This window comes from Alexandromys fortis, unplaced genomic scaffold, assembly GCF_014885135.2.
Source record: "Alexandromys fortis isolate MF-2015 unplaced genomic scaffold, M_Fortis_MF-2015_v1.1 scaffold_52, whole genome shotgun sequence".
NCBI lineage: Eukaryota > Metazoa > Chordata > Mammalia > Rodentia > Cricetidae > Alexandromys > Alexandromys fortis.
In genome coordinates, this window is record NW_026067929.1 from 7,621,765 (window position 1) to 7,635,010 (window position 13,246).

Sequence of the window (13,246 nt, forward strand, 5' to 3'; positions counted from 1 at the left end):
AATCTTTCCAACTCTCCCTGTCCACCCCTCTCAGTCAGTCACAGGATTTTTATGTCAGAGTCTTTGAAGCCTTTGCATTTTATTCGTAAGCCAAAAAAAAATCTATCGTTTAAAATAAAATTTTACCCAATCCCCATATGTAAATGTAGAGTTTTGTCTGAGACGTGGACGCTACTATCCTCCATGATGGGCCCTGAGGTTTCCTCTTAGAATTTGTGGTACACAGAAAGTTCTAGAACACTGGATTGGACCTTTGACAGTCATGACCACTCACGGAAAGGGCAGATCTGGCTGTTGTCCCAGGCGTTTCTATGGGGAGCCTGCTTTAAAAATGGCCCCAAACATGTCAGAATTGGTCTTGGGGTTTCTGTTGCTATGAAGCGACACCATGGCCAGGGCAGCTCTTACACAGACAGACATTCCACGGGGCTGGCGTACACTTCAGAGGCTCGGCCCATTATTTTCACGGCAGTTGGCATGGCGGTGTACAGCAGATGCAGTGCTGGAGAAGGAGCTGAGAGTTCTGCGTCTTGATCTGTAGGCAGCAGAAGCAGCTGCGTGCCACACTGAGCATGTAGCTGAGCATAGGAGACCTGAAATCCCACCCCCACAGTGACATACTTCCTTCAACAAGACCACACTTGCTCCAGCCACCCCTCCTAATAATGCCTCTCTCTACTAGGGCCATCTTCTTTCAAACCAGCACATGATTCTATATAGATGAACACAATAAAGTAGTCCCACACTAGCTCAGAATTGATTAAAATAAAGGATTCTTTATCTAGGGGTAGATTCACAGATCAACAGTCCTCTGCACGAGCAGGGAACAGGAACCGAATCCAGCAGCCAAGAGAGTGAGCACATGGGCATGTTTTTCACATCTGTTTTTATAGTACATGTGGCCACGCCCATGTACTGTGGGTGAAGGAGTTCCCGCAGCAATTCTTCCTGTAGAATCCAAAGACCTGCAGAACAAACTGACAGTCAGTACAACTTGGGAGGCCTGGGTTTGTGTGGTAGACAGAAGATGAAAAAGTCCTATGTCAAAGCCAGTAAACATGTATCTTGAAAAAAAAAAATATGTAAGCATTTCCTTTCAACCATGTCAATTTTCAGTTTCTCACTCCCCGTACAGTCTGGTTCATTACGGTGTGATAACCATGAGACTTGGACTCTCCAAATCCCCTGGTAGTCAGAGGCAGCCGTGTCCAAGCCTCCCCTGTTTTCAGAAGGCCAATGCCGGGTGACTGTTTTGGATAGTGCATTAAACAGACGTTGGGTATGTCTCTCTGGGATTTGAGGGTTCATATTGTAGTTTCCAGGACAGAAGGAAATAGATTTAAAATACTGCTCGGCTGAGTGACCCATTTCCAGAACCCTTCCAGTGTGTGTCATTGCATTTTATCATTTTGCTCCCTGAGTCTACTGCGTGGCAAATGCTTAGAGTACCTCGCGTAGCAGGACTAGAGCACACAATGTGCCTTTGGTTGAGTTCAGGGTGGCTTATTAGTCAGATCAGCAGGCAGTTAGCCACTGTGGCAGCAGCAGGAGATAAGAAGACTGGCTTGGTCAGCCATTTGCTGAAGAACTTGGTTTAGAAATTCAGTTTAGAAAAATACAGTTTGCATTTGGAAACATTTGGTTAGAAAATACCGATTGTTTGAGGATTTTGCTTTTTGTGAGAATTGAGGGGGTTAGCGTGTCAGTTTTTATGGGACTGTCACCTAGAAGGAAAGACAGACCGAATAGTTGCCAAGTATGACAGATAGCCATTTACATCCAGGAAACCTGACTGGCCCTTGGAGAATTGCCCCCGCATTCTTCCAAGATGTACTTTCGTGGATCAACTCTAGATTTACTGTAGATATCAGCTTTAATGTTCATGAGAAAATAAATCTTTGGAATGAAATTACCCATGAAATGAACGTAGTGTTTCCTCCTGGAAGGCTGGTAAAGGCTTTTCTGGAGGTTGGCCCAGGAAGCAAGATCCATTGTGTTTTGGGGTACTTAGGTAAATGGGGAACCATGACTATAGAAATGCCCTCCCCATCCCAGAAGAGGCTCTTCATTCAGTGATAGGTTTGCACATTGCCTCACCCCTAGCACAGCCCTGGCTCTAGAGGCATGTCTGTTCTAACATGATAGGGATTTGTGAGCTCGGAGTAAAGAGGATTCTGGAGTGACTTGCTTTGAGAGAATGAGTAGTTACTACCATCGTGTAGGTTTATAGTAGTTGCTTGTGTGGCCTTGAAGGTCTACTTAGGACGTTGGAATTTACTAGACCTCCCTTTAAATATTTTAGCACTGAAGATGATGAACCAATTTCCATTCTCTTCATCCAGTGGTGTCATCACTAAAGCCATCACTAGCGTTTGCTCCAGAGCTCAGCAGTTCCTGGAGGCCTGTTCTGCATGGCTTTCCCTCCCCAGCACAACTCAGAACCAGTCCTGGACCCCGTAGCTCTTCTGTCTTGAAGTGGTAACACTCCGAGTCCTCTGTTACGAATGTTCACCCTTTCCGTTAGTGCCTCTTGGCGACACCAGGGTCCTCAGTAGCTGTGAGGTTCTCAAACAGGATGGCCTGGGTACCTCTGCTGTTAGAACTGAATAGTTGTCTTCACTTCTGGTCCTGTGTTGGGGTCAGACATATTGGTTAGCGTGTTGGCACCCCGCTGTGCTTGTGTTTGTGGGTTCTCTGCTCTGGATGACTTCGTTTTAGTCATTCTACTTGTGCTTCGCTGGTCCAAGATTTCAGAGTCTGGGTGATTCAGAAGAATGCGTTTTGAAAGCAGAGTCCGAAGGTGTAGAGCTTCGCTTCTTACAGCACCTCCTGGCCTCCAGAGACTACAGCTTTTCATGAACCCCAAGGTTCTCTCCACCCTACTTATTGTACATTTCAGCATCCTCTGATAATGCAGGCCGGTACTTCTGGCAAAGAAATAACTTAAGATATTCTGCCTATTTGACTCAATTTATCGTGTCTGTTTTGAGTTAGTTGCTGTCACGGAATTTGGTTCCAGTCCAGAAATGGGATGGGGGTATGGTTTGTGCTTAGCTTCTTGGAGAATTCTGAGGGGAAGTTGTCTGCCAGAGCTGTTACTAATCCCTAGTCAAGGCACCAGAGGTTTAGAGCAAGAGTCAGCTGAGGAGGGGCTCTGGAGACACCCTCTTTCCAGGGCACAGCTCCATTAGGCTGGTCAGGACACAAATCCTGTCCCATAAGCCCCTTTCCTGTTCATCAGTCTTAAAATATGTCATTTTTTTTTGTTCCAGATGTGAGTTTAACACCAATTCTTGCTGATATTCATGGTACTTAGGCTGATAAAATGATCTTATTAAAATGTAATTTGGTTTCCAAAACCAACCAGATGCTTTCCAGGATCTTACCTCACCGCCCTGGGCGCATCTCCTGAGATAGGGAGGGGGTACTGACCTGGTGCTGACCCAGCCCTGGACACCGAGGAGATGAAGTCAGATGAAGTGACAGTCATCTCCTGAGGCAGGGAGGGGGTACTGACCCAGCCCTGGACACTGAGGAGATGAAGCGGGATGAAGCAGCCAAGCCAGAAATGGAACGTGGATCTAATCATCTGTTGTCTCGCAGCCCTTATTCTTTTACCGCAGGGCTGACTATGGAGCTCTAGGGGTTTTGAGGGCCCTAAGAGAGCTTCTTGGAGCACATCTCCTTACTCTTACCACTTTAGTCTGTGATTTCTAGTGTGGGAATCAAGTGAAATGGCCAAAGTAGAAGGAGGTGTCTGGAGGAAGCTAGCCAGGCCAGCTCGTAGGCTGTCCCGAGACCCTCAGTTTGCATTCTTTACAAGGGGTGCATGATTCAGCCAAAATGGGTCCTTTGCATGAGCTTGAGCCTACAGCAGGATCAGGAATCCTCTGTCTGTTTTTATGGGTGCACATATTTTACAAAGCTTCTCTTAATGAAGCTGAAGCCCTGGCTGTTCCGTCAAGTAACCCTACACTCCAGGAACTTGTTTTCTCCTGTAGTTATCAAGGTATTTTGAAAAGTAACTGGAGCTGCTGCAGTTTAAAATGGGGTTTCCCTGACAAGCGTACAAGAGGAGCTGTGTCTACTTACTCAGGAAGGACTATATTCCTCGGCATGGGCCCGCATAGTGGCCTGCACTCAGGGCTCTCCAAGCCCTGCTGAGAGATGGCACATGACCACCCAGCCTGCTCAGAGTGTTGTCTTTTCTTGGGGCTGAGCTTGATTTTCCACACATAATAGAATTGGGGCATTGAGCTCCAAAGTCTTCCACAGGATAGGATGCTTAGGTCCTCAGGGGAGCTCTGGGACCACACTGCACCTTCATCCACCCAGAGCATACGTAGAAGTACTGAAGGGCATGGCACACGGCCAGGTGCAAGCCCTCAGGGACGAGGACATGCTCATCACCAGCAGACCTGGCCTTTTCCTCCTTGCCTACCCTTGGGCATGTTCCTTAACTGCTCTGTACCCAGTGTCCCCTGTGTTGATGGCTCTAGCACTGCTCCGTTCATAGTCCTGTGAGCGTTGGCACTGCCCCCTTTCCTTACAACACGCCTGGTGTTTAAAGGGCCCTGCATAAATATTAATGGTCTCTGGCTCTGTGATAAGAGGGGCTCCCTGCTCCCTGCCATTTGTGCAGTTGGCGTCCATTACTGCCAGTGCAGGTTAACTGTCTGTCAGCCACCCACACACCCACCCACCCCCCCACCCCCCCACCCGGGCACCAGTCACAGTCGGCGCAGAGGAGAACTGTGCTCCTTAGGAGCTGTGTTCAGTCTCGCAGTTGAGTAACTCAGCTTTGGTGCCTGGCTTATGCACTTTGGTGGCCCTCCAGCTGCATGGTACACATTTAATGGGCATGGTTATTGCAGAAGAGTCTCTGGGTCGGTATGCTTTCTTAGCTAGTCATCTTCCATCATCCCGTGTTAACTGCATCATGGCAGTGTACACATACACCAAACTGAGAAGGCTCACCCGGCACGTCCATGCACTCACAGGTACTTTTGGTCACCTGTTGTGGGCTTCCTTGTGCAATGTGTTTCCTCCTTCCTGCTGGTTCTTCTGCCTCCTAAGGGACTAGCGTTTCTGTATTTTTAAGATGACCTTTTAAAAGCTCTCATAAAATAAAGTAAAAGAAAATGAGAAAATAAAAACTCCTATAGTAGAAAGCCTAAGTGCTAAGGAAAGGCAGGCTGTGGTTGGTCTGTTTTTAAACTCAGATTTAGTGTGCTCTCGCTCTACATGGTCAGCTTGTTTGGAATCACTGGAAGGTCCAGCTCCGTGCAGTGCTGTCTGGGTGTTTCCAGAGAGTTCTTACCGAGGAGGGTGGATCAGCCCTGAATGGAGGTGGTCTGTAGGATACCACCCTACAGCCTGGCATCCCAGACTTCAGGACAAGTAGAGGAAGCTACAGCACAAGCACTCGGTTCTGACTCTTGACTGGACACTGTGACAGCCGCTGTGTGCTGTGATGGACTGTATCCCCTCACACTGTGACCAACCACATTGTGCTGTGTGCTGTGATGGACTGTATCCCCTCACACTGTGACCAACCACATTGTGCTGTGTGCTGTGATGGACTGTATCCCCTCACAGTGTGACAGTCACTTGGTGCTGTGATCCCCTTACAGTGTGAGCCAGGATAAGCTTTCCTTTTGTTGCTCTTGTCAAATATTTAGACATAGTAAGAAGGGCAGTAACGTCTGATTAGAAATATTAAGAGATAACCGAATTGTATGTTTTCCTGTGACGTTTACATGGTATGGCAATAGTTACTGTTGAACATGATAATAAGTCTTAGATTCAGACTTGGGACTCTTCCTATTGAGTGGTATAGTAATAGTGAAAACGGCTCTTGGATTCATATCAGTTACTCAGATTGGTGCCTCTCCTTAAAGATGGCGGAAGGAAATCCAGCAGAGAGGGTTCTTCAGATAGAATTGTCACTTTGAGGTTTCCTGAGCTGTGCTGCCCTGTCCTCATCCCGCCTCTTCACCACCACCCCACCCCAACGCGCACAGACGCAGACACACACACACAGACACACACACACACACACTGCTGTGGTATCTCGGACCTGCGCAGCATGCCCCCATATCTCGTGATGCACAAGAAGCCATGGAAAAGACAGCCTTGACTTGACCAGGTCCTGTTGGCAGAGCCTGGAAGCCTGACTCACAGCTGCCTCCCCTGTGATGGTTTTTGTTTGTTTTATTTTGTTTTACAGTCTGACTTTGCCTTTTTAGTCGTAGCTTCTAAATTCATCCTTTTACAACTAATATTCCACTGTGGTCCATACATTCAGCTTACTTAAGGGAGCCTTCCACGATTCCTACAGCAGAAAAACCATGTGTGATCACACAAGTAACAAAGGGGGGATAAATAGGGAGAGCAATGGCCGCTGGTCTTGAAAATGTTAATCATTGATTTACTTTCTTGCTTAAAAAAAAACTGGTTAAGAAGCAATAACCCAGAATCTATTATTTGAAACACATGTGCCCATGAGTAACCTCCATATCAGTCAGAGCCTCTTTCAAACCCTAAGCAAGGGTTTTCAGGAACACTCCCTGACCTTGGCCTTAAGGAAACTGGCTTTCCAGTTAATGTGCACCCAGGAAGCTGTCCTGTTAAGGCGGTGGGGGGGGGCAGCCTCCCCAGCGCTCCCCAGCAGCAGTGAGAAGCTGCTGCATGGTGGCATTTATATTGAGTATGTTCTGGCAACTGTGGCTGCCTTTGCTTTTGTGTCCTGGCCTGCAGTGGAGCTGCACTCTCTAATCCCCTTAAACCAAGCAATCCTTGTTTGGTCCTCTCTATGTGGAACCTGCATGAAGCCCCAGGACTCTTTTGTAGAGTTTCTGAATGACTAAATATAGGGGCTGTGGGGAGCCGCTGTTCACAGCACTTGATATACTTCGTTCTCTAGGAGGAATGGCCTTTATTAGACCACACCCTCCCTCCCCACCCCACCCCCTCCTTTCCTTTTGAATTGCGCTTGCAAAATGGGCCAGATATTCACTGCAATTTATCTTCATGCACCCTCCCCCACATCATTTCTCTCTAGCCGTTTTCAGGAAACTTGCTCAGAATGTTGAACTTGGGGATCCAAAGCAGATATTGGCTGTTGTCCTTCTAAGACTGTGTGCTCTTGTAACAGATGACCGACTTCCTTGTTCGGGTGTGCAGGGTCGGGTGTGCGAATGTAAAGAAGCCCGTGACCAAATGTGCTGCAGGAACATCTCAGCCGTGCTTGAGACAAGGCAGCAATATGACACGGTTTCTTTAGAAAACAAAAGATAACAATTCTACAAAGATTGTTGAAGCTTCACTTGAGCCAAAAGATGAAGGGTGGAAACACCACAGTGTTTACTTTCCATTATGCTGGAGAGAAGTCAGGGAAAGCTGGCCTGCTCGGAGTCTGCTCATGTCCTTGGTCTAGGTCATCAGTGCTGGCCAGTGACCCTCTCAGAAGGCGGCGGCTTTGGGAGGGGAAACATCCTCCCAAACATGATTTCTGTGGCAGTGGTCCATTTAAGGCCACCTGTTTTTTCCACACTTACTGGTTACCATAATAGTGAAAAATTGAAAGATGTTTTAAAATCAGACTTCTGAAGTGAAGTAACCCTTTCACAAGGGTTACTGTGAGTCAGGGCAAGTTGCATTCCTGAACTAAGCAACTATGGAAGGAAACCCGTGCTAGAAGTCTATGAAATGCGCAAAGTGGGGAGAATGCTGTGGAGCCTTCCGCAGAAGAAACCGTTGTTAAGCTGGATGGGTGACATGGGAACGGAGGCACTGTCAGCACAGTCCTGTAATCGGGCGAGGCCTTGGGAGGAGTGGGTAAGAGCTCCTCAGACTTCATGGTGGAGTTCCCCAAACTTCTAGTTAGGAACTGAATTCTTAATATCAGTAATGCCTTTCTAAAAACATAACAAGTTTCATTTAAAAGATGTTTTGTAGCTCCAAGTTTAAGGAAGGAATAAGAGATATATAATGTTGAATATCTGAAGAAGCCACAGGGAGACATCATTTTATAAGTTAGCTAAAAATACATAAATCAGAAGCTGGAGAGGTGGCTTAGCGGTTAAGAGCACACACTGGCTGCTCTTCTAGGAGTCCTGGGTTCGATTCTTGGCACCCACAACGTGGCTCACAACTATAATTCCAGTCCTAAAAGGACCCAGTACCCTATTCTGGTCAACATGGCCACCACGTACACCTGATGCACAGTCAATACATGCAGACAAAACACCTATACACATAAAATAAAATGAAAAAAATACAGGTCTAAAATAATGTGTGTGCATACATAGTTTAAGTGGAGTCACACCATGTGGGATCCCAAGAATAGGCCATGTAACAGAACCCCAGTGCCAGGCATGAGGAACCTCCTTTTATGGACCCAAGAGAGAGCCCCTCAAGTAAACAGTAGAGGATATTTCCATTGCCCCTTGTTATACCTCAGAACTTGCAGTTCTGGAAGGCCCTATTGCTGTAGACACTGGACTTGGAGGGATTATCTGGAACTGACTCTGTAGGCCTCCTCCTCAGGACTGGCTCTCAGAGCATAGGAAGGTGCTGTTCTAACTGCCAAGGGAAAAAGCTACCAATATTCCCATCCAGCTGTAGTCTATGAACCATTGCAGTGACTGGACCAGCAAGATCTCCTCAGTGATGCCCTGTGGCATTTTATTGTGGGGTAACCAGCAACTGTCTCATTGGGCTAGAATTTAAATACTTAATTGTAAAGCTTAAGACAGAAGTCTACAGGATACCTCTTTTCAGGGCAACATCTATTTAGTTCGTAACCTTAATTGTAGGTTCTTATCTTTTCTGATGGGCAAAGCCAGTTGACTGAGGGATGTGAACATGTGGGGGTGATAATTTTAGCACTTTTTGAAATATTATTCTGGCAGTCTGTTTTCTTAAGGTTTGGGAAACCTTTGCATGTTTTAAGCGTGGTTTATGATTCTTTCTCAGAGCAGGGTTGATCTTTTATTTCTTACGCTCTGTCAAGTACACAGATGTTTCTAATCCTTTTTGGTTACTCTGGAAGGGTCTTTAAAAAAAAAAAAAGTGCCAAAAATATAGTCTAGCTTAATTCCCCTTCCTGGGCAGCCCTCCCCCACACCCCCACCCTTGCTTGAGTAGCCTGACAAGTTAATGAGGCTCTGTAAGAGGAAGCGGGGCCAGCTCAGGGCTGGATGCAGCATGTCCTTCCCAGAGCAGGAACTAGGGTCGCTGGGAAAAGCCTGGAGCTCTGGCTGGAGAGTTCACTAACAGGGCTGGCAGCCAGCCGTCATAGTCATAAGGGCACTAGGGCTGGGCCACCAAGGCCCGCAGAGGGCCGGGCTCTGGCTCTGTAGTAAGCCAGAGAGACTCCATTGTCCAATTTCATTGGCTGGCTCTGTTTTTACTGGAAAGGGAGCATTCCTTTTCTTTGTTGAGGAATTAACCACTTCCATGTCGTGGGGTTCTGTGAGGAAAATTCTTTCCCAGGCTAGGACTGTACGTTTGGCATTTTAATGACTCCTTTATCCGTTCAGGGACTAATGTAAAATTTATCATGGCTTTCCCACCGAGGAGTTTGTAAAGATTTAGAAGGGGGCTTAACCGGTTGTGACTTTTCCTTATGGCCTAGTAAAGATGCTCTCTTTGTCTGGACTGGTGCTTCATGTTGGAAAGAGCTGTGTTGTTTTTGTCCTTTGTACTAGTCTGGCAGACATGTTTTTAACTCTGAATCCCCAGACTTTCTCATAAGAGACACGCTGCTCAGAAAGAGAGTAGAGCAGTATGTAGGCGAGCCTCCAGCAGCCTGCCCAGTGGGCTTCGCACTCTGTGGGTACCCAAATCCTGCAGTGATCTGCAGACCTTGTTCGGTCTGGTCAGTGATGGTGACCAGTCCTGTCTCTGACCTCAGACCCAACACAAAAATTCACAGGAGAGTGGCACAGACCTGCTTTCTGCTGAGGAGGGTAGACAGACAGACAGACAGATACACACACACACACACACACACACACACACACATCCCATTCATTTCAAAACTGAAGTATAAGTTGTTTTAGGAGTAATCCCTAAGGATAACAGACATGGGAGCAGCTTCTCAGAGATACTGGATAAGAAACTTAAAGACAGAATGGATCCAAAGAGCTCTGACTATAGGGATGGGGATCTTGACCCAGTATGCACAGGGCCCATCTCTGAAATGAGAGTCAACACGTAAGCATGACAAGGCAGGTGGAGGGTTAAGCCCTATATCAAAAAAAAAAAAGTTAAAAAAATAATACCTAAGGTTTTGAAGAGGAAAACTCATGCTTTTTAGAAGGTCATCCTGACAGCATTTTTCTGATGGGACAGAAGAGAGAGCTGTGAGTATCCAGGGCGACCACTAGGATCCCTGCAGAAACTCACCTGAAGTCACCAGCGTAGGCTTGCAGGGGAAGAAAGTCATTAGCCACCCTGGAGTCCTCCTGACAACTTCTGGAGGACGGAGGAGATTTATTTAAGTTGGGTGATTTGCTGGTGGTAGCATCACCCAGAGAGCAACACCGGAAAGCTCAAGCGGGGACATTATGAGTCATGTCCCAGCTTCCCTGGTGGGATAAGAAATCGGAAGCATGGGGTCATTGGCTGCTTGGGTCTTTGGGAATGCCAGCATGTGGGTGAGGCGAGAGAATCCATATGGGGTTAGGGAAGAACAGGAGATGGAACCTGGGGATATCCTGAGGAGGGAAAGCCAGTCATGGGACTCTTACATGGGAGCTGATGAACCCTGTCCCCAGAGGGTCGACCTACCAGGATATAAGCCATGCCGGGCCAATAATAGTGGGAGGATTGTATTCTTGTCTTCCAAAGACAAGTCATGTGTGTGTCTCCATGGGACTCATGGATGTGATACAAAAAACCCAAAGACGGACAGTTTGAGTCAGGGAGAGAGAAAGAAATTAGGGGTTGAAGGATTAGCACAAACAGGTATAGGAAGTGCAGATCTGGGGTTGGAGTCAAGGGCAGAGGGTTGAGGACATGCTAAGAATCTGCTGTGATTTTTCCTGAGTTCTAGATATCCACCCAAAAGACTCATTCTCCATCTTCAAACAGTGCACCGTGTTCAGTTTAATTTATAGAAAACTAATAAAATCTACATAAAGATTCCTTAGGGATAAATGGGACGAAACCTCGGAATAGGGAAGGAGCCAAGTCTTTGGATGGTTGAGGAGAAAGCGGTCCAGGGTCAGTGCCTGGCAGCCTTTCAGTGTCTGTCTTTGGCAGCGCTCCCTTCCTGATCCAAAGGATGCAGGAGAGCCTGCGTGCTCTATAGTGAAGATGCGAAAATCTGGAGAACTTCATCTCCTTTATTGTCTGTTTCACAATTATTCCCTCAGTGGCCTTTACGCAGTTTTTATTACTTTGTTCTAAGTTTAAAGATGAGTGCATAGAATGTTTGAAGAGGGAGCTAGGATGTCTTAGCTACAGAGAGATTTGGAAGTGCATGAGAAATCACATTGGACTGGCGGTGAGCTCATCAGAAAACCCCCAGCATAGGGAACAAGAGAAAGAGCGTGTGCATCTGATGGTTCCAAAGGGGAGTGACGGAACAGACCCTCAGCCCTTCCCACAATGCCTTTAACCCTACTACAGAATTTCAGGCAGAAGGTGGCATTCCTAGGCAAGTCACCAGACCTGCCAGGCCTGGTGGTTTTGCTTGCTGACCTGTCCCTCTTTCTCTGTCCCTCTCAGCTCTCTGGCGGCTGTGAACTGACAGTAGTGATCCATGACTTCACGGCTTGCAACAGCAACGAGCTAACCATTCGGCGTGGTCAGACGGTGGAGGTTCTGGAGCGGCCTCATGACAAGCCTGACTGGTGTCTGGTGCGCACCACTGACAGGTCCCCCGCAGCTGAAGGCCTCGTGCCCTGTGGCTCGCTGTGTATCGCCCACTCCCGCAGTAGCATGGAGATGGAGGGAATCTTCAACCACAAAGGTAAGTGGCAGGGAGGCCTGAGGGGCTGCAGTGAAGCTGTGTCTGCCCAGCAGGTGGGCACATAGGGCTGCCTTATCACTGTCTGCAGTGGCAATGGGATTCCAAGCTAAGGTGGGGAAAGGCAGGACGTCAGCTTCCAAAGGGCAGCTCTTCAGGGGCCAGCACCACTCGTACGTGGAGAAGAAAGAGCAGGCACCATTTCCTTCCAGTTTGCTTGAAGTAGGCAGGGGAAGCAACAGATAAGGGAGGTGGGACTGAACCCAGCCTCCTTTGAATCAGGTATTCACATGGCCTTTCTGTGCTGTCATTCAATTCCTGGAGACCAAATGTGGGCTAAGAGTTATTTAGCCATTCCGTTTTATAGCTGTGTAAATGGAGAGTCTGGGGCTCTCCCAAGCTCTGCAGTGCATGCCTGGGAAGAATGGAGCTGACTGCTCTTATGTGGGCGTCAACATTCCTGTGAAGACCATGAAAGTCTTTACCCAAATGCCCACCACGGAGGCTGCAGGCCGCTGAGCACGTGAGGGTGGCTTGTCCCGATGGAAGTGTGCTGCAGTTGGGAAACCATGCTAGAGTTTTATGGGAAAGACGACTTACGTGTTGAAATGACATATTCCATAGAGGTTGTAAACAAACTGTGTTGTTTAAATCAACATTTCTTTTCATATTCTCCAATATGGATGGTAGAAAGTTCGGTTGACAGACACAGTTCATGCTGTGTCCCTGATGAGTGGAGCTAGCTTACTCGTTCGTCTTGGTGAGTTGTTTCTGGAGAGTTCTTTCTCTGGAGGAAGCAGAGTTTGGCAGCTCATCTAAGGATGCAGGGGGGCAGCCCGGCTCATGTCAGACTGTTGGTCAGTACTGGAAGATGGGTAGTTCTTCTCCCCTGTCAGACTGTTGGACAGTACTGGAAATGGGACAGTTCTTCTGGCTTTGGAAAATATAGCTGGTTTTCTTTCTGAAGGAACATCGCTCCACGCCGCCACATTCAGTTTCTTTTTCACTAATTATAGAATATTCTAGCAGCTTTCTCCACTTGCCCTCCATGCTCTCCTGATGCTCATCCTGACAGTTTGGGTGCCATCCACTAGCTGCCGTGACTTAATTCCTTTGAGCTGAGTGAAGCTGCTCAGGAACTCCAGTGAGCCCAGCTCATTCATTACAGCCAAGCTCTGGGTCCGCAGGGTCCCCTGTGAACTCACGGTCCCTAGTGAGAAACAGGATGAATGAGACCAAGGAAAGCCAAGTATCGTTTTTCATCTC

At 47.5% G+C, this 13,246-nt stretch overlaps 1 protein-coding gene across 5 annotated transcripts in view; it reads left to right on the forward strand.

Annotated features, from left to right (window-relative positions):
* Trio (trio Rho guanine nucleotide exchange factor) overlaps positions 1 to 13,246 on the forward strand; it is a 282,243-nt gene that overhangs the window by 198,302 nt on the left and 70,695 nt on the right. For all 5 annotated transcript variants that reach the window (XM_050144824.1, XM_050144821.1, XM_050144819.1 and 2 more), the window contains exon 34: positions 11,740 to 11,983. In XM_050144824.1, coding sequence (XP_050000781.1) covers positions 11,740 to 11,983 — 244 coding nt within the window. The remainder of the gene's footprint in view (positions 1 to 11,739; positions 11,984 to 13,246) is intronic.